The sequence below is a fragment of the Dendroctonus ponderosae genome, unplaced genomic scaffold (genome assembly GCF_020466585.1).
Source record: "Dendroctonus ponderosae isolate FM_Combo_2020 unplaced genomic scaffold, Dpon_F_20191213v2 Dpon_F_20191213_3, whole genome shotgun sequence".
Taxonomy (NCBI): Eukaryota; Metazoa; Arthropoda; class Insecta; order Coleoptera; family Curculionidae; genus Dendroctonus; species Dendroctonus ponderosae.
This window is the reverse complement of record NW_026018508.1, coordinates 5356648-5379372: the sequence shown is the minus strand read 5'-3', so window position 1 is coordinate 5379372 and position 22725 is coordinate 5356648. Positions and strand designations below refer to the sequence as shown.

Genomic DNA, 22725 nt, shown 5'->3' with positions numbered 1-22725 from the left:
TACGATGTAAATGAGTGGGTATGCGAAAAATCGATTTTAATCAATCTATTTACCTATTATAATCTCTCTCGAAAGTTCACAGTATCACAAAAAACAATTATTGTAATATCGATCTGTAACACACCTGAATCAATTGAAACAAAAAAACTGCTAAAGCTGTTAAATAGAAAGAATAAAATATGAATATAATTCAGAAATAAATGCTGTTAAACAGTTATAGGTTTATTATGAAATTTACAGTTCGGTCAAGAAGAACATTTGAATATTGTTGTTTTACATGACTGTGCATCCGTGAAGTCTAGACACATATATTGAAATAAGTACAAATGTACAGTGTGTTTACTTAAGTTGATATTTTACGACAAAATGTTATTCGTTATAAAAAGTTCTAAAATCTAAAATACAATTAGTAGATATTTCCGTTTTTTTCAGTCATGTACAAGGTTTCTCAAAAAACATTAAATTTGCACAATAGTAAAGTACATTAATTTTTGACAATATCGAAATTTATTATTAAAAAAACAAAAAAAGGTGGTCTGAAGTAAAAAATTAATTGAACTTGAACTTCTAACTTTTGCAAATTTTCCACAAATTGCCTCCATACCATCCATTCATTATTTTTTCGTATTGCTAAATTTTATTTATTGCCAACGTGATAACTTGATAAACTCCAACAAAACAATATTTTTACCTAAGTACACTTACATTTGCATTGTTATTATAGGCAAATATGGAGAAGATTTTTTTTAATGGAAGGATAAAATGAAATATTTACTATAAACGTAAGCGTTTTTAGTTCTGATCAGCTTGTTTTAATAACAATTTTACAGTCCGCGCACAGGATTGAAAAAAAATCTCTGATAATCGTATTTTATATCTAAGACCATGCAGAATTTTTAACAATAACTGTTTTTCTTAAAATTAACAGTGGATACACTGTAAAAGTGAAGACTGCTACACGCTTCAACTAATTGGCTTTTTTTGCGAGATATGCCAATTTAAGCAACACTTTTATATATACTTCAAAATAATATTTACCAATTTTCAATGGTTTTAACGAATTCTTTTGAAGAATTTTGCGAACGAACATTATTTTCCAAAACACTAGTTTCATAGAGTCTTTTCCACATTTCCTGCAGACTCTTGGTATTTTATAGTTGCGTGCTGTATAATATTTTCTAGAAAAGGGACTGGTCCAAATAACCTTTGTTGCTCCCTATTATTATTCATCTAATCCTAGATAAAACGAAATAAATTACAGCAAAATAGATCTCACTGCATATACGGTTGAGGTTCCAATTTCATATGTTAATTAAGGTGTTTCTTTCCTATTGCGGATAGGGATGAGGTTTAGCCAGTCAAAATGGGTAAACAAGCCGACCCTCTCATGTTCCCAAGCTTTAACTAAGAAAGTTTGGACTATAAATCCTTTACAGGTGCGATATGGGATAGCAGAAAGGTCTTTAAATAAACCCCTCTAGATAAATAAACATCACATTAAAATTGCTAATATAATGAAATAATAGTTCAAATTCAGTAAAAATATTTGGACAATTTCGAATACAATAGCGTCAAAGGTTGAATTGAAAACGTTGCAAAATTTGTGAAAAAATTGATAGACAATCGATATCAAAGTCCAAATTTAACTGAATTTGATATCCCAGTTACTTGAAGTTGTCAATAATATTACGAAGATAAAAAAAAGCTTCACTTGAAGAAAGTCGACTCTCGCTGTACTTAATTTCAGTTTCAGTTTTCAGTGTTTTAAAAACCAAAGTTCAAATTATATTTTAGTTGAAAATTTAAATTTTACTGCCTGTTTAATTAAACTAATGAAACATGTCCACCTTTATTTCCTGATAGGAAATCAAAAGGAATTTTGAAATTTTCTTGCCAGAAATCATTACTGTTCTCGACATATTTTCCATTCAATAAAGTTTCAGAACTTTAAATTTATTTTTGACTGATTCGCGATCTCTGCTCCTGAAAAGATGACGTAAATGAGATAAGTTTCTGAGACAACTTTTACGTTGAAAGTATTTTATAGTAACCGCGAAGAAATGTATTAATGAGTCCTATAACTCAGGCGATTGTTCAGGTAATGGAAATAACAGCGCTAAAATAACAACTTTAGACAGTTTAGGCATTGCAAACGTGCGCGCCCAGTTTCTAATAAATAACCCTTCACTTCTTATTATAACGTGAGATTCATTGAAAAAGTTTCAGTTTGTTTTAATGCTGCCGTGCTAAATACATAATTTCGGCAGCAAAATTTTAGCTGTATAGTTTTAACGGTTTCATAGATTTCCTGAGGAGTGTTCTGTGAAACTTAGGGGGTCTATTAGATGATTTTGTTTCCGATCTCCAATATTCAGGAAAACAGCCCCGCATCGGATTTGCAAAGGAAACTTTCTTCGTTAAAGTTTCAGAACATGAGATGGGTCTACCTGCTCGTACATTTTGAATGATTAAATTTCCGTCTTATGTTTCACATAAAAGAAATTAATTAACATGCCATAATTGCTGATCCACTTCAGTCCGCAGCAGTGAAATTAAWCGCCTACATATTTAACATTGMATTTAAGYGATTTTTGGATAGYTTYGGTATTAAKTATTTTTCAATTGWGACAACAACTAGTTAAAAGGTTAATAGTCGGTAWACTTTTGMACATTCTCAAGAATKTATTAGTCGCAGTAGGTACATGCATGYACACAAAAATTGAATGTCRGGAATTGTAATTTTAWTGASAAAATMTTTTTTTCATCRGCAGAWAACGACATTTGAATATACAGRCTTTTATTWKYGAACATTTWTACTTACTTTTAACATAAAAAAATGAAATAACTACTTCTCTGAAGACGAGCATCCAAATTTAAAAAGCTGTCAAGTATATCTACTACACCGTTTATTACAAATTACAGAAAATGATYAGATTTATACATATGTATATARAACACAYYTGTRAAAATTASWCAAATAATTAAGTCATAGCAAATAAAGACAAAGCTAAAAAYATTATTGGGGTTTTATGGTCTGGATGCCCTACCCGAGCACGTGGAAATAGTCTTTCGTTATGAACGATATTATTTTTTTCTGTAACATTCCCGAAAATAAAGTGATTCTGATAAGTATCATATTTATTAATAATATAAGATGTTTCATGAAATTCATTCGGGAATGTTTATTTCCGAATAACTACTCTACATTTATAACGACGCTACACAAGTTCACATTTAATGTGTGTATCTGTAATTTTTCCTTTATATGTTTTAGATAAAAATTATTGATTTCCTCATTTTTTCATTCAAAGTTACGTTACAATGCAATTTCACTCATCGCATAGATCAAAAGCGGGGAAAGGTGTTTTGTGAGTACAATTTAGATCGTATTATCGTTAAACAGACATCACCCCAATCTCGAACAGGATTTTCATTACGTGTTCATGTAGCCTTCCGCATAGCAGTTTCTGCAACTTCAATATTGGTTTAAACGGATTTCAATGGTAAGTCGCTTTTGACATGAAATGTTTAATTTAGTGCCAGCAGGTTTGCTCTTTTCAGCTGTGTGAAAAGCCATCGCTGTTATCCAGTCAAGTATAAATAGATTTGTTCAATTTAGACATTTTAATTAATGGAAAATCTAAAAAAAATACAAAAAAGAACAATCGCAGCGCAAGATAGATGTAAAAGAAAAAATAAGAAATTATAGATCAAAATATGAATTTCCATTTGTTAAGGTTATTTAACGTTACATATTAACCATATGAAGAAGTGGTTTATTAAATCACGTTGAATATGTATACTTGCGACTTTAGGAGTTTACGAATCACTAATTTTACCTAAGCAAACATCATCATCAAATTTACGAATCTCGTATTATTTCAATATTTACACTCATAATGTATACATTGTTACTACTAATTATCACAGTTACTATTCACGTTTGGATGGTTTYCGTGTGTTCATAAATTGGYGACTATTTAATCCATATCAAAAATTTGMAAAAAGTGAAGACAAACTTCTGAGGTTTACGAATATATGAATTCCCATATAACTCATCAATTGCWTTTAAAAAATCGAAATAAAACTGCAACCTCAATCGAGTTTTCCGCCGCAGTCGATTTGCAGTGCAAGAAAAATAAAGTTTATTTGWAATRTGTGGCTGACGATTTGTTATTATAACGGCACCAATTAAACCTAAAAAATGTTGGTGAAAGTTTTTCAAAATRCGAGCACTTTTAAGTAAAATTTCAAAMTTGATGTAAGTGTTTTTCMTTGCAAAAGTACAAATTGAAASAAAWTTCKGARKGAGGATGACACTTCCRCATGATCYTAAAGCTTTAAATGAAGATMTGGAGCTTTATATACATTCAGTGCAGTAAGTGAATATTGTAGTCAMACTATAATYATTAGTGTATTAAATTCGGGGAAGCGAGCAGTGCTCCCGTCGTAGCTCGTAATTACGTAATAATCGAGTATATAKGAATCTCTTCCTTAAATTAATCCTTAATTAATCCTTAAAAAATAATAAGCATATTCTGAACTGAACTTCTTTTTCAAGAAGCATTTGACTTTCTGTTCTATTAAATTTGAACAATGGAGCAATATTGGCTTTAGATTTGATGAGCTGTGGTTTAATCAGTAATTTACAGTTTCTAATTTCTAAAAATAATAAACATAGTCAAAGCTGTGCAGTTTATTTATGACCAGAATAGAAATATTTATGATATTTCTATTAATAATGCCATTAATGAATACTAGCTTTGCTCGAAAATTATTTCTTTGTTTATCACAATTGCAAAAAGAAATGCCAAGTTAAAAACCGGGGTTAATTTTTCAGTAACATATTGATAACCCTTCATAAATTTTATCCAACAATTTATTCAAAAAAATTGAGCTTGCAAAACATTTGCCAATTTTTGAGGAATACAGCATTTATTTTAAATTGAATAAAAACAAAGCATTTTCTGGATATTTTTTAATAGACAAATTGACCCAATTTGTAGCAAAAACCAAAAGTAGCTCTCTTTGTTAAGTTTACTTTCCAGTTAAATTACTGAATTTTTCGAATTGCCTCATTATGAGACCTACGTTGATTAAGCGTGAAGACTTTTATATAATAACGCAAACTTTTATGGAATTAATTGTAATGATTGATTTTTCTGGTTTTTATCATTGAAGTAGAGAACAATAACTTTACATTAAAACCATTGAGTTGAGTGAATCCGCAGAAACCACGTTTTTGCAAAATTTAATGGAATTTTTCATAGTTCTTAAAAATATCTAATTAAATTCCACCTGTGGTTGGTACTGATTGAACCATAAATTAGTTAATTCATTAATCTTCTATTAAGCATATCGAGAAGGACACTGATGTTCAGTCCCTGAAAGCGATGAAATAAATGGGGGGTCGCATATTCTCGAGCGTATTCCTAACACGCAGTTTCATCCGGTAATGGTCTGAATACCTTCGAGTTTACCCTACAAAGCGAATATTTGTTTAAACCGATTTCCATAATAGAACGCATTCTAGATCCCGCGGTATTTTGAATGTGTTTTTATTGCTTATAGAGGAGCGTTTCATCAATTGTGTAATATCGCACTTTAAAGCTTAAAGCTCTCCTTCAGTCAGTTCAATAGTTGAATGGTGACAACGTTATAAAAGCGCTCAATTTTCGCTTCTATTCAATTTCATAATAGTCACTCACGTTTGAAATTAGGCGCACCTGTGTCATCTTCGGAGGACAAAGTTGAGGATTCTTGGGTCGGTTGCAATATTTGACACGTGAATTGATTACGCCTYAAATTAGAGTAATGAATATTGAAAATTGATTTCAGAGTATCTTTTTAAYTGAATTAATTMATTTTTAATTTCCATTGGCAATCAACTTGAATGAATCGGTATTTTTTTATGTCACAATTAKATAAAACAAACAGGAAAAYTTRAAACTACTCCAATTGATARAGAAAGAAACCATACCGGAAAAGCTCTTCAGCCAAWCGTGCACATTTTTTACATACACCTTTTAAAGGTTGTCTTTGTGTCGAATCTTATTCTTCTATTTGCCGTCCCATCCGGAAGGTGCTGTAAAGTGCATTTGCATTAAAATAGAAAAGCTGAAGACGTTTCATGTACGTTCAAATCCCGGTTATTAAGCCACATCTTACCCAAGAAATTGGACAAAAGCAGATTATTTTTATAATAATAATCAGAACCTGGGCAGTTTTTCCATTTAATTTCCGGATTTATTTGCCATTTTTTAAAAATCTTTTCACCATTAAACCGGTATGATTTAAAACTGCCTTGATTTTTTGCAAGTGGCGTTTATTTTTGCAAACTGATTGAGACGTTGAGCCTAATTGAAATTCTGGTTTATTAATATTTTATCGATAAACTGGTTTTGCTTGTCAACTTGCCAATTATTTTTAGAGGCTTCTTTTAAGTTTACTGCATTTTCTTCTGGTAGATACTTTTTGGGCCATTTACAAGTTTATTAAAATTTTTGTTATCTGAGCAACATTTAATGTTACAAATTCCGTACCAAATACTTCAGAGACAAGTTTACAGAAAATTAATTTGTTTAATTTCAAATAAATTATCATAAAATGAGCCTCTCAATGAAAAATTTTGTATACTTTGTAACTTTGCTAGTTGTTGTTAACTTTATTATTTGTGCAAAAATATTTTTATTCTTGCATAGTGGATATGCTAGTGAAAAAAGAAAGACCTACAAGCAACGAGTGTATCAAATTTTAAAAAATATATAAGATGGTCTCAAAACTTAAATCTACGTGAAAAACATTAACAACTYTTCCATATAAATTWAAAAAACTTCATGAGAAGCCACGTWTTCCGAGGATTTTACTTTACACCAAAAAAGTACTAAAACTATTTGATGTAGAATGGAGTTATATTTTAGATCGTCAATTAATATACAAGAAATATTTTTAAAAAGAGATAAATAAAAAAAAATTAAAAAGACACCCAAAGACTATTTTGGCAAATTTTATCCGATATTCGAATTTAGATATCTGCCACAAGAGCATACCAATATTATTCGCTTAATTTGGATCACCTATATCATATTCGGCTGGAGAAAGCTTGTCAAATCAACTTAAAAAACCCTTCATCATCTTCTATTGACCAGCCCCAGTTTGTTTTTCACTAACGTTCGGCCACTTTCAATTAACCATGAATATTATGATTAAAAGCGCATCGAAGAAAGCAATTGAGATGAAAATTAACTTACAAAATGCCCACTTTCCACTTTATAATTTCCATTGATTTATCCAGCTTTTCCACTTTCCTGCATCTTCCCATAGTCTTGTTTACATATCAGTTTTATCTTAGTTCGAGATTATTTTCTTTGAAAAACTCCTTAATTTTTCCTGAGCACTATTAAAAAGTGTTCATTTAGTGATTTTGTTGAGTAAGTTTTATATTTATCAAACCAAACCAATTTTGGTTCTGCAAAAACAATCTTTTTGTTCACATTTTAATATACGAAAATATGTTTCCATCCAGCAGAAGATTAAACAGATTTGTTAAAGATTCCATTTGGGCAGTTGAAGTGGATTTTCAAGTGAACTTTCCTCAAAAAAGCAATATATCTCGCCATTAAATTTATGCGTTTCCATTTCAGGACGTTTTCATACATCGGCTCACATTCACATATTTTATTACGTCAAATACATCTCGATTTTATGAAATTCAAGCAATCGGACAAGACATATTTCGGGAATTTCTGGAGGGTCGTGCCCGTTTTATAATATCTGACATTAAAATACTTTTAGCCATTTCTTTCATTGGAAATCTCATTTCGATGCTAGAGAAAACGTCGACCTCTTCCCCCAAAAAAACATTAGATGATTGATACAGAATGTTATGAATATATGAATGGGGCTAAAATGTAATTTAATATCGGTCAACAAACAGTCGAGAAAGTATATAAATGTTACAATCAGCAGATACAAATATCAATAAGGGTACAATTTCCGTTGTCAAAAAGTTTTCATGCTTTTTTGTTGTTCGACTTTTACATAACATATTCATTCATTATTCTGCGCATTAACTTGAATATGTCCAAGTAGATAGATTATGGGATAAACAAAAAAATGATATTGGATCTTTCGCTATATATTACGGTTTACATGCACTGCGGATGAGACTTTGCCATTAGATGATTGCTATTCTTACAGTATCATTACTTTCTAAATGTATTTTACGCTAAGTGGATTTTACAAAGAAGTTGTTGCCTATTATATAAATTTATGGCTGATTTTTCAATAACACAAGTGATTTATAAATGCGTTAATTCTCTAATGAGATTATGGGTACTTATTCTTCAGCGCAGCTAATTTGGTAAATTTGTTTAGCCAGTAAACGGACGACACACGCAACTAAAATTTATTTCCTTCTCATTTTCTATTATGCTTGATTGATTTTTAAGCATGTTCTAAATTTAAGTACATTTATTTATTACTAAACATTTTTTTAGCAAAAAACAACGAAGTTCAACTAAACATTTTTATTTGGATAAATTATCAAACCATTCGCTGTTTAAATTATTGAAAAAAAACGATAGGAAAAGAGAACATTTAACTAAAGGAAAATTAAAGTACAGAATAAAAAACGCAAATCTTTTTATTATTTAAATCTGTACCCGAATTTTGTATGACTTTATAGGAAAATTTAATCTCAAAATCGCTTAACAGACAAACGTACACATTAAATCAAAAAATGAAATTTGTAACTTCCTAACTTGGAAGAAGAGTTTATGTTATAACTACATCATTATTGGTGTATATTCTTTGCTAAGTTTATCTAAGAGCATTTACTACTTCAATGTGTTCAATTCTTGCTGAAATTTCTGTATTTTCTGCGACAAAGTTTTCGAAACCTTCTCGCACGTGCGACTCAATTTTAAACAAAAATTTTGTTGCTGATGAATGTGTCGCTTTTACCTTAAGGAGAATACATTGTCGAACTCAAAACTCTCAACCACATCCATTTGCAAAAGTGAAACAAACCGTCTAGACTTTATTCAGAAAAATGGGTGTAGGTTTCGATAGAATAGTTAATTAATTAAAATTAGACTTTCCATCTGAATCTAATCTGGATGAATGAAAGCTGAATATTTTACTATTTGAAAACCTCGTCCGGAAGGCTTTCAAAATATCATAAATGATTTGCAAATATGAGTATCCCGAGAAATGCCATCCGAACACAAGACATTCTCATACATATTTGAGAGGAAGCAAAATAACTGAACCGGTTGCATAGTGCCAAAGCATGTTGAAAGCTGTTTTTCTTTAGAAAACTTTTTACGCTTTGTATCTATGAAAAATTCAGCTGAAGGAACCTAAATAAATGTACGGATAGCTTGTCCCCAAGGAAATAACAAACCGTTATACGTATGAAAAGTCGCGTTGGAACAAATAAGTTAAAGTTGTTTGTCAAGGAAAAACTGTTTTTGAATTAACGTCAAAGCAAATAAAAATTGAGGCCAACATAAAGTGAGCAGAATGCAACAATGGAGCTTGAGCAACAAGTAAGAAACCCATCAATTTATTTAAACATTTTCGTTTTCTCTATATCGTTTTAAATTATCGTTCATGTTGGTAGAAATATTGCAAATAACGTAAGCATGTTTCGCGAAAAATGATCCATGTCGACAGTTTTGGTCTTCCCCAATCAAAACTGCATATGAATTTCCTCCAAGAATGAATTATTTTGTCGCAGATTTTACCGGTTTTATGTACTCAAAAAGTATTCACGATTTACTTTTCCTCGACTCATTTTATATATTCGTCATAATTATTTCCGCGATGTTAATAAATTAAGACACTAAATGAAAATAATGTTTCTGCATACATTCATAAAAAAATTATTGTGAACAATTTTGGTGCTAATCACACAGTATAATGTCCACAGAATTAGAAAAGTAAGGAATGGATTTGATTCCACTAAGAATTGTTCTAGTGCATGTTATCAGGAAACTCCAATTCAACGTAAAGCCGCCAAACGATTTAAAAATACATCTTCAGTTTCATGATTTAGTTTCAAAGTTAAAGCTAGCTACTTAAAATTTGCTTAATGCGAAACATTAAATACTAAATGTAGTCACTCTCTAATCATTTTTACTTGACCAAAACCCATTTCTAACACGCGTTTAACTAATTAAAAATATAAAGCAAATAAAAGTACTTTAATAGCCATATTTCAGTTTTAATATGTAATGAAGCCAAACAGCACCAAAAGAAATGGGGAACGTCTGAAACACGTCACTCGTGGCCCCAACGATGATTAATTAAGTTACATATTAAGAACATTCGTTTTGTCGTATTAAACCGAAACGTTGGCTGCATGCGTCCTGCATGGAAAAATAATATTTGGTTAGAAAGTTTTTAAAGTTTAATATTATGCCGCGAAGGATAATCAATAGATATTTCTCTGATGAAAAATTAATCGATACAACATGAATTTAGCGTATTTATTAAAGAAATCAATTGGAATTTCTGTCTGTATCACATCAAGTTTTCTACGTGAAAACCAAAAATTCTCTTTTGTTCCACGCTTTATAAACTACGATAAATTACTTTTGATAATTCGGTAAAATTGAACATAAACATAGCTCAGAATCCTAAATTTTGTCAGCTTAAAATATCACAATCCTTAGAAAATACTTATATACTAAAAAAGATCCTGAAAGACACAGAAAAATTATTGTTTTCTTGTAGTAAATTTTTCAGTCAAAAGAAGTAAATATCCATTGCTATAGATTCTTTTAAATAAATGCGATTTCTCATTAAAAACTAGCGTCTTCCAAACGAAATTAAGCGACATTTAGTAATTTTCACCATTTTCCTATGACACCTTTCGGTAAACATGCTGAAAGGTTCATAAAAATCTGCCGAAATCCTCAATTTTGCTACCAACTTCTAAATATCGGTATTTAAACTGTATAGAATTCATACTTTTAGATCTTACTGACTTTCTTCTCTCCTGTAAAAAATATATATTTGAAACTAAAACAAATAGCAATTGAAAATTTTTGATTTTCAGTAAAAAACATTTGGCCCCAAATATAATGTTAGGTTTGATGAAAAAACTGCCAATTCATGAGTTTTGCCAGCTTAATAAATATATCTTTCTTAAAGATTAGCATTTTCTAAAATAAAACAAGTAGCAATTTGAAAATTTCACCGCTTTTTGAAGCAACTTGCTTTATTTAATAATACCAAAGTTTCATTAAAAAAAAATCCTTAGTCTTGCAAGCTTAGTAAATATCAGTGTTATAACATTTTTTTCAGAACCGTGTTCTTTGTGTTGAAGTTTAACAATATTACTTTTACTATTCCGTCTATTATATAAAAAGAACATTTTGAATTCAACGTTTTTTTTCAACAGAAGATATATAATTTTCTTTCATGAACTTGTTGATGTTGACGTGCTTTTACAAATAAACGGAACTCTTTGAAATTTATAAAACCAGATTGTGAGCTAAATGCAAAGAAAATCGAAATGTGTTCTCACTGTTTCTTGTCAATGATAACTAAGTGTCGGTCGCAAGCAAAATGGAATTTTTCCTGCCAAGCATAAACAACACAATTTTATTTCCATTCAAATTCAAATGGAATTTATAGAAACGTGGTGTGCAATTTCCGAGAACTAGGTTGCGGTATTTGTGAAAAACTAACTCATATATCAACCAATAGGGATTTGTTGAAATTTCCATAAAATGTAAATGTTTTGGCGATTCCAACAATGCAGGACTTACTAAAACGAATGTAATCCATCCACAGTTATACAAGGATTGGGTTCAAAAATCTGTTGTTAAAATCGGTAATCCGGAATGGAACGCACAAAGAGAATTACTTCAACCATTAACAAATAAATTTATTTGCTGCACCTATCTAAATAACTAATAGAAATTGTCTATGTATTACTCTGTTTGTGTCTGGACAGCAACATTATTTATTTATTTCACATGTAAAATAGTAGTCTCTCCTTACCTTAGCAAGCGAAACATAGCGCTCATAAAAATATCACGCCTAGAAATTTTACTTTAAAATAATTATTTAGCTTCTCAAAACTTTGGACGTCGAATAAACAAAGTTAAAAAAGTATAACAATACATTAAAGCTGCAAAAAGGGGGACCATGTAAATCAAATATTAAAGCTTTCCAGCTTAAAAGAAATGTATTAAAGCTGATAAAATTCTTATTTTCAGTTGACTGAGCTGTGAACAAAAACCTAATTTGATTCGTTAATTTTAATTAACTCGAAATGGGTTTCTTTGCCAACATTTTTCACGACACTTAACTTGACTGCAGGGATGCTTACTTGATTGTTCAAGAACTTGCCCGTATAATCTACTTAATCCTTTTCTCATTCACGCTTGAAAATTCCAGCAATCTCAGTTTACCCAGGGCGACCTTTTGAATAATTACGTAGGTTAGTTGTGGAAGAAACAATTTGGATTTGACCTGTAATTAGTCGAAAATTGGAAGATTTTACACTTAACGGAATCTAAGTAATAAGGGTTAATAAATAAATAAAATTAGTTTACAGTTAGAGAGATTCAGAACGTTTCGTGTTCAATATAGAAAGTTCAATAGATAGGATTAGTAATTTGGATAGGACTTTTCTAGAATCTTCAACTTACCTGATAGTAATAAATATTTGTACATTTGTAAGCAATAGGCTGTTAATATATTTACTGTCTTAATTCAGTCAGAATTATCGCTGAATTAATAATGATAACTATAGTTCATAGTTATTTGCCATTTAAAACAGTTAACTCAACATTTCATTCCATCAGGTAAATATCAGGCTGATAAACGAATATAATCAAAAATCGTAATTTCCAATTAGATAACAGTAGCTAAAGAAAATTTCCGAGGAACCTAATTTATGCTAGACTAATATTTAAAGTTACCAAGATTGGCGATTAAAAATCCTGCGTTTTTTCTATTTTTCTTTGCAAAAGACACCGTTTTTTCAGTTAAATGGTTTTTAAGTATATTGCATGATATAAATGCAGATAAAATCAGAAAAATTGACTACTGCGAAGTTAGATATTTTAGTGCAAATATTCGAACATGGCAACAGTTCAGGAAGAACTGGTATGGATATGGAGGTGCATTGGAAGTTTATCTGCAACAATTACAGAGGCATCTAGAAATAAATGTGGTAGGGGAGAAACCCAGGAGGCAACAGAAAAACCACTCTTATGATGAAGATTGCTAAGATGATCTGGAGACGAGAAATACTGCTAGACTCAAAATGCTCAAAAGTCCCACAGACGAGACCAGGAAAACAACTGTCGAGAAGAAAAAAGAGAGAATGGCAAAACAGAATTAATTACACCAGAAGAAGGAAGGAAAAATAATACCAGAACAGTCTACCAAAAATTACATTCTGCAAAAGCAGGAATCACACCCAGGGCCGATAATATCTTACAGAAGGAAAATGGAGATCTAGTAACTGACAATGTAGAAATATTGCAAACGTGGAAAAACTATTTCCATCATTTACTCAATGGAGGAACTGGTGAAGAGGGGGAAGCACTGGATCTGGTCAGTGCATCCAATGAGATCCCTTCTGAAGAGAAAGTTACAAAGCAAAAAAAACATAAAAAATAATAAAGCCCCTGGCGGAAATCTAATTACAGCCGAACTTCTTAAATATGGTGGTGATACTATCATAACACAAGTACAAAACCTCACTAAAACCATATCGAAAAAAGAAGCTATCTCTGATGACTGGAAGAAGAGTATCATGATACCGATTCACAACAAAGGCGATAGAACGGTCTGCAAAAATTACAGAGGCAAGTCCTATCGAACTTAGTTCTTCTAAGACTAACCTCCTTCACCGAAAAAATATTGGCAGACTACCAGTGCGGTCTCAAATCAAATAGGTCAAGAACGGACCAGATGTTTACCTTTAGGCAATTATTAGAGAAGAGCTGGGAATTCAATCAATATCTCCACCAGTTATTTATAGATTTCCAGCAGGCATGCGATAGCGTAAAAAGGGTCAAAACATGGCATCGAATGGCGGAGTCTGGCTCCCACCTAAGCTGATCACAACAACCAGAGCTTGTGTGGAGAGCTATAGGTGCAGAGTAAAGATTGGTGATGATTTCTCAGATGTGTGTCAGGTGAACACAGGCCTTAAACAACGCACTATCACCCACGCTTTTTAACATCGCATTGGATAAAGTAGTAAGAGATGCCAAAATCTAAACTCAACTATCAAAACAAATGGATAACTAAAACAAATATACAACCAGCCAGAACTGATTAACTTCATAAAGGCACAAATGTTGAGATGGACAGGGCACCTGTCCTGAATTGTCCGCTTGATATGGAACAGAGAACCAGAAGAAAGGCGACTATATGGACGACCGAGATTAAGGTGGCGTGATAATATAGCATCTGACCTCCGGTAAATGGGCATCGAGAATGGTCTAGAAGTTATGGACGACCGGGACAGATGGAGGAAAATTGTTGCCTCAGCCAAGGCCCACCAGGGGCTGTAGCGCGACGGAGTAAAGTAAAGTAGATTATAACCAGCTAAACTGCTTGAAAGACCCAACAGAAATATAATAATACAAGAAAAATTGATAAATAACGCAGTGTGTTTCGAAATCTCTTAAAATATACGACGCAGAGAAATAGCAAACGTATAATTCACTGCCAAAATGAAACAGGCCACAGGTTAATTAAAAACCGATAATTTCTTTAAACATATTTTTTTGAATTTCAAAGAAAATCCCAACTAGATTAAGATAAATAAATATAGGTAAAGGTAAAACAAGAATAACAGAAGAAATATACACAAACATAATATAAAATAATTTTAATAAGCCCATAATGTTAAAATGGATTTTCGTTGCTATATAGAGATTGTTTTTTGATATACCTAAATAAAACGAATTCGCCTAAAAGTGATTTCCTGAATTATGTGAAAAGAGAATATGTTGCTCGGATTTGATTTGTTCCACCGAATCTTAAGCACATGATATTTGAAATTAAATATATGTTAAACATTCATTTTGATTTTACCCCAATCGATACCAAACGACATTTTTGTGGCATGTGATCAAGGCAGTTAAGGTCAGCTTCCCTCGTTAATCTCGGTCTTTTTAATGTCTTAATTGAAAAAACCTTTTGTATTATGCAACGGAAACATAGAAAAGTGAAAATTTCCATGTCAACCATAACACTGTTCAATTGAATTACATTAGTGATATTAAGTTAACCATGCCTTTACCGTATCTCGTTTCCGGTGGTCCCTAAGGCTGAGTCTCTGTTTCCAATCTCGTTTCGGTGTTGAGTCCGCACTTTGGGGACTCAACATTGGCGTGGACTGCATATTCTGGAAAGGAAACCATTCATGAATAATAAAATGAACTGAGTCAATTAAAGCCGGATTTTTATAGGTACTTAGACCGAATTGGAAACAAAATCCAACAGTAGCAACTTTTACAAACACTGTTGATAACCATAATGATTCTGAACTGAGTTTTCGAAAATGCATCAAATGGAATAGCTAACAGAACCGGCTTTCAGAGTAGAGGGCGTTATAAAAAACACACGAAATACAAAATTGCCTTACATATGGAAATTTTCATTATTGAGGCTACCATTAGTGTGGAAAGTCAGAATCGAATATTTCCAACTAATATGGCCAATTTAACATATTATTTACAGCATTATTTGCAGTATCAGATGTTTCGAGTTGGGTGAAATCGTTAAAATGCCTCTCAAATTGGCTTCAATGGAGCGTTTCCTATATTTTTCCGCATGAGAACGTGAAACATCCGTGGGAGAAAGTCAACGAAAGATTGCTACGAGATAGAGAAAAACGGTTAATCTGGGTTTCCAACGGTATGACTTACCTAACTCACTTTCAATATGTAACTTTCTCTAAAGAATGTCTAAATGTTCTCTCTCTTGAAATCCGAATTTTTAAAGAATATTTTTAATATGCTGAAATTTCGTTGGTTTGGAGTGATGATAGATCGCTCGGAAATTGAGCAACAGTTTCATTTTTAAGTGATTTCTTCGTGGTTTTTTGTTTAGTCAATAATTTTAGAGAAAGAAAATTCATTCGGTTATTAATTTTTATTTTGCTGTTATGCATTAATCACTGCAGCTCAATGCAATCCAGGTAAATATAAATGGTCTCTAAATTTAAAATGAAATTAGGGAATGATCGGAGCTTGAAGCGTTTTTCGTTTAGTTGTTGACTTTCGTTAAGTGGGAATGTAAAACTTGCCTTTGGAAATATTGTAATGCCATCAGATACTTTCTACAAAATCGTCAACAATATACAAACTGAAATCGGCAAAACTGCCAAGCAAGAGCAGAGCAATGAAGCAAATCATTAAATGTTCATGTTTATTCTGTATTTCGGAGTCTTTTTTCTTGGAAAAGGTTTATGAATAATCAGTTTGCTACCGACTGTAGACGAAATCGGTCGATACTCCTTTGTTTCGTATGAATCTGGTTCTTAGATGAGAAATATAAAATAATTATGGCCCTTATGGCAAGTGTAGTGTGGCATTTATAGATGGAAAATGGAGGATGGGGCCCCGCTTACAGAAAGCGCCGGTTGTAGCTTAAACTGAGTGTAATTTTCCGGCAAGCAACAGAAGTTATATGGATTCTTTATATTTCTCTCTTTGTGCTTTGCTGATTTCAAATAAGTTTGGATTTGGACAGATTTCGTGCTGTACTGAACACATTTTCTTGTTTCTTTCCAGGTGTTATTACGCAGCTTGCGGTAAGTTCAGCATTGCTTTGCCCCTGGTTGCCACACAGATGTAGAAAATGTAGTCCCATGTTTATTAACTGACTCGTAGGGTGGATTTAGTATCGATTGAGCCATTGGTTTTTTTGTAGCAAATTTGTAAACTTTGGGAATATTTGAGGCGGCTTTGTATTTTTACATCAGGCTCATCTGAAGCTGTTCACTAAAAAACCAAAAACCGCTTCAGATGTGGGCATTTGGGTTCCAGTATTCAATTCAAAGAGCATCAGCTTAGTGATTGTGTGGATTTGGTTCCGATTAAACCATTGAAAAAAACCGATTTCACACGAAATTTTTAAACTTTGGGAATATTTTGTGCGGCTTTGTATTTAGATCAAGCTCATCTGAAACTTGGCCCCAAAAAACCTTTTCAGATATGCAAATAAGGGTTCCAGTTTTAGGTTTTTCTGTTAAAAAAGTCAAGAGTGTTAGTTTTGAATGTTTTTTTTTATTGCGAAAACGACTGAACCATGACGCCACCCTTTCTGACGTTGCTCAAGAACCATTTGAGCCACATAGTTCATTTTTATATCATCGAATAGAAAATTGGTAATTTGGTTCAGTTAGACCAACGTTCGTGAGTAAATTCTGGTCGATTTGTCTCAAAGAGTCACACAAAATTTATATCAGACATTTAGGTGCAAGTTTACCCCAAAATTTAATTAAAAAAACGTCTTCTACATAATATCAATCTTTCAAGTTTGTACTGGCTTTACTTTGAAACATGGAATTTTTTATTAAGCAGTATGCAGTTGCGTAAAAGCGTTCACTTTCAACATGTACGAAGCGCACTAAATTTACGATTTTATGTGATTTGTATGAATTTCTTAAGGTTTGAGGAAATGTTGACGACATTTAGAGCGGATTCTTCTTTACTGAACGCACAACTCTGAACTTGTAAAGCATTTTTTGTTTCTGAGTTTGTCGCTACAACTCATCGCGTCTCACTGTGCCGCACTTTTAATTACGCTTAGCTTCAACTCAGGGGCGGATTAAAGCTTTCCGAGGCCCGGGAATTTCAATATCTTACAAAAAAAATCAGCCCATTTTATGAGCAACATTTTATCAAATGGGGACAACGCAACTGCACCGGTGAGTTACTGTGCCGGTGCGCTGGGTTGGCTCACCAAGCTATTTCGGAAACACTGTGCCAACTTCTGAAAATTAACTGAGTCACTCATGTGTAGGCTATAACCTAAAACAAACACTTTATAGGCGTGAGTATAAAGATTATACAGGTTTATTCAAGTGCTGAGCGTAAAATTCTATTTTTTATAAACGAATCTAAATATTCGTCCCTTAATTACAACCCCTCGATCCCCAGATACCATAACTTTTTTAATGGCAACTTAGATCTAATGGTGCCTTAAAAAGTTTGCCTATTAAAAGTTCTCGCACTCCTCCAAGAGGGTTCTCTATTATACGGTTTCTCTTTTAGACGGTCCACTACCGTTTCTTTCTCTATAGAAGAATATTGAAATTTTTTCCTCAACAAACCCCGCACTTTTTTGACTACATCGAGCGGAATTTCTTCCACATTGTATATTGCAGCATTTTTCAAGACAAGAAAACATAAAACTAACATTTTAAAGACCAATCTAACTAAGCAAGCAGCTCTTTACCAACTATTCATTTTTCCTTTATTTTGTGGACTCTTCCAAGCCATCTAAAGTCGGACGCATTTGTACTGTTGTAGAATGCGTTATTGTCACAACATTTTGTAGTAGCATTTGTTCTTCTGTTATCACTTTTCGTTTTTGGGGAAAAGTCAGAATCGATGTTTAGAAAGCTTTTTTAAAAGGTCCTTTGTTTCTTTGGTTCTTTTTCAAAATTGAGTTACGATATATTTATTAAAGTTGCGATGGAAAATACATGTTTAAAGGCTAGCTTTAAAGGGTAGCTTTTTACGTCTATAAACTTAATAATTTAAAATAAACGCATCTGCTTTTTTATTTAATTTTTCGGCATAAATTCTGAATTTTTTGTTAGGCATATCCTACACCTAAACTTACCAGCTATGAAAAAAAATCAGTAAATATTAAAACTTACTTGAACGAGGCACTAGTTAAGTGAGGTATTCTCAGGACTGGAAGAAAAGAGTCGATAAAATGACCGCCAAGATCACCCGATTTAATTAATTTTGTTGGATTTTTCATGGCGATACTTGATCAACAAATTGTTAAATATCGACTACACTATCTTGAAAAGTTATTTGATTACACTCTTTTGTTCATCAGTTCTAGAAATCTTCTTTCATTCGCCCGTTAATTAGAACTCCAAACCTTAAAGTGAGAAAATGGATTGTTTTCTTTTGCGCACAATGGCCATTACCAGCCCAACCGTTTGGTGAAAAAATTCAATACTTTTGCAGTGTTTCACCCCAACGAATACCCATAATTTTCAAAAAACTTAATAGTTATTTCATCAATGATAAACGATAGTTGCTGAAAATGGTGAAAATATTGTTTCCATGATTATTCCTCTCTATCTCTATATAAACGTTGTAATTGAAATCAGTTAAAGTATTTTGAGACAATAATAAGTCGTCTTATTCACAAAGGTTTACACAACCAACTAGTTGCGTTTTACCTTTTCTTTATATATTTCGGTCACTTTTGCTGCTACCTTTAACTTATACTCATGTCTGGAAAAAAAGTACACATTTCCACTTGACATATTAATCGCATGGATATAACATGGACGATTTAGAATTCTAAGTTTTCTCAATTACTTTATAAGGATATAAATTTGCTTTCCACTTTTCATAAAACATAATCCAAATTCCTTGTAAATTTCGCTACTAAATCATTGAATTAAAATACCCAATAATTGTCAAAATACAAATAAAAAGCGGTGGACGTTGAAAATATTGCTTGAAAACGATATTTGGCGCACTAAAATAAACCCTTGTAAACATATGTAGAAAAGTCCTGAAATAAAATCGCGTCACGTCCAACAGTTTAGATTCACCGAATACAGCCGACAACTGCCAAAAAAGCTTTTATCTAACCCTCGTTCTTCGCAACAATCCCCTGCAAGTTTCCATGTAAAAAGCGCCATTTTATAAAAGCCAAATCAGCTTTGAACAGGCCCTCAAAGGGCGCGCTAAAACATGGTTTACCGCTTGGAAAACCGCAAAGATGGGGATTTTTTTACAGGCCATGAGAAAGTAAAAGATGCCTTAAGTACATTTTTAATAAACAGTGTGAAAAGGCAATTCTATTGACATTATTCAGATTTTTCATCCGGGCTTCTGGATGAAGTCCCAGCCCTTTAGGGCTTCGTTCAACATGATTATAAACACGAATTAAAACATTAATCTTAATGAAAATCAATTTTTTCAAAGCAAATTAGAGGAATCACCAAATAGATCCAAATATTACAGAAGGAAGGTAACTGTTCAAACTGTTACAATTTCATTTTTAAAATCCTTTCTAATTCTTTCTTTCACCATTCTGTGTTTTTTAATTGTCTGAAGCAACACATTCAACAGAAAAATAAACTGAAGATGTTGTCTGTATGTTTAAATGTTTCGTTTCGTGTTGGGTTCTCCAGAAGTGTTCGAGCTTCAGAGAGCCGAATTTCAAGAAGAACAAACCTTCTAATTGGGTGTGTTTGCGAATATTTTTTTGTAATACATGTTAAGAATTTTTTGCATACACATTTTGTATGATCGTGTTGTGGAATATTTTTATGCGTGAATTGAAATCCTGCATTCATTTTTATTAGTTTCGATGACTGTTGGATGTTTCAATGATTAACCAACGGATTTCTTTGACTGTATCTCAATAGACCACAGAACAATATACAAAAAAAAATCAATTATTAACGAGGGAAAATGACTCTTAATATTTCTTTAAGTAAGACACAAAAGTTTTGTTATTTTCTACGTCGTTTTCTCGCTGCTCTATCTCTTCATGCAGGTGTTAGCAACTGCATTCTATTTAAATAAAACTTAAAATTTGATAGTGATCCATAAAGAAGGTTCTTAGAAGGAGGAAATAATAGATTTTGCAATTATCAAAACCCGGTTATGCAGTCTGCAATTGTAAATAGTGAAGAAAACAAATCAGCGGCTCTAGTGTTACAAAATGATCAAGTTTTATTTAAGACAAACGAAAATTGGAAAATTTCTAAGAAAATATTTTTCTAATTTTATGTATAATTAAACGCTCTGCTTTAGGTTTGTGGTTTAAAATATGAGTAGTACATTAGCTCAATTTTTTTGTATTATAATATTTGAAAATTGCTACAGGCAGCCAAAACAGTAAAAAAATATCTTGTCCAAACGTATTTGTGCTTCAGGAATCACATTGCGTCTCCCCAGAGAGCAAGTGCAGACTAGCAAGTATTATACTTCCCAGGAACTTCTAAAAAGTAACAGTTGTTGATGTAAGGATAGTCTAGTTTTCTTCTTTATTGGAACTTCAATTTAATGCGGGTGCTTGGTTCTTTGCTTTAGAGATTTTGCAGCTTAGAGAAAAGACACTAATCTTATTGAATGCTGATTCTGTTTCTACCTGTTGGCTGGAAAAGTTTTACTCCAGTTATGAACGTCGTTCCAAAGTGATTTTTTATTTTGGCCGCATGCATAGTTATGTTCGGTCTCTTATGTTAAGCAACAGATTTTTTTGTTACGTTTTTTATTTAAGTCGTGTAAAATAGGATTTCAAAACATGCAGATTTTCCATTATTCGCAGTTTAATAGGATTTAGACGAACTATCTTATACACTCTACTCGAAACTATGCACAAATTGTCTTCATTTAAATGCGGTTCTTACATTTTAAGAGAAGCGTGCACTAGCAGTTTATTCGCAATTCAACATTTCTTACTTGGTTGGTGAATCTCTCGAGCCGCCAAATTAACCACCTAACTACGTCTCTCATCTTTTGCTTTGAAGCGTTCAAGTTACTTACATTCCCCAACGAGAGCTAATTTACTGTGCCAGATATGTCTGTGAGCCGGAGCCATTTGTTTGAAACTAATTCAAAAACTTGGTTTCGAGAATCCTATAATTTAAAGTAAAGTGCTGCTCCAATGGCAAAAGCCAGAGTATTAAATCGAAAGTTGTGAATGGCTATTTAAATTCGCTAAATTAATTCGGAATAGAACTTTTAGCAGAAGTCCGGATTTATTGGGTAAGGGAGGGTTTTATAATTGCTTTATGTAATGGCATTACTTCTATCTGTGCTAGCTAAAGAACCGAAAGATTCAAGTTAGGCAGTTGAAAAGTACTATTAATTAATAAAGGCAAATATGGGAAGAGTGCAGAGAGATCAAAGTTCCGCAAAGTCAAGTTCGACCAAGTGAGTTTGGCTAGTTTTGTTTTTTTTTTGTTTCCGATGTAGCAAGCGGCTCCAAAGCCTTAGGAAACGCGTGTGTAATATCTTTATAAATGCACATTTAATAGCAGTTTGCTTTCAATAAATAAAAAAGCAAATTGACCTTAACTGTTATTTAACAATAAGTTATTTTAAAAGAGGGGAATTAATGTTATTGGGAAGTCTAGTTGGCGCAAACCGACTTGGAAAGAAACGTACGATGTCTAAAGAAAATATAAGTTCAATTGGTACAAAGTGAAAAGTTGAATCAAATAATGTTTATTTGTGCTTTTGGTGGGACTGGAAAGAAGTGCACGACGACCCATTGCTCAAAGCGATCGTTTATTATTGAGGCATTATAGCAAATAATGCCTCAGTTGTAGATAAGTTCTATATTGTTGAGGCGGATTCATTTTTTTACAAACTTCTTTTTGGGTATTTCGCCTCAAAAATTTTTGTCTTTAAAAAGATCGTTATCAATATTCATTTAGGTTCTTTTGATAACGATAGCAGAAAATAGCTATCGAAACGTCAAGGTAATTTTTCAAATTAATTTCTCTACTAATTGGAATTTTCT

At 32.3% G+C, this 22725-nt stretch overlaps 1 protein-coding gene and 1 long non-coding RNA gene across 4 annotated transcripts in view; one reads left to right on the top strand and one right to left on the bottom strand.

Annotated features, from left to right (window-relative positions):
• The window catches only part of LOC109540307 (adenylate cyclase type 6), a 232004-nt gene that overhangs the window by 101712 nt on the left and 107567 nt on the right, over positions 1-22725 (bottom strand). For both annotated transcript variants that reach the window (XM_048665026.1, XM_048665025.1), the window contains exon 4: positions 15284-15388. In XM_048665026.1, the coding sequence (XP_048520983.1) occupies positions 15284-15388 (105 nt within the window). The remainder of the gene's footprint in view (positions 1-15283; positions 15389-22725) is intronic.
• The window catches only part of LOC125503896, a 309807-nt gene that overhangs the window by 180534 nt on the left and 106548 nt on the right, over positions 1-22725 (top strand). The window lies entirely within an intron of this gene.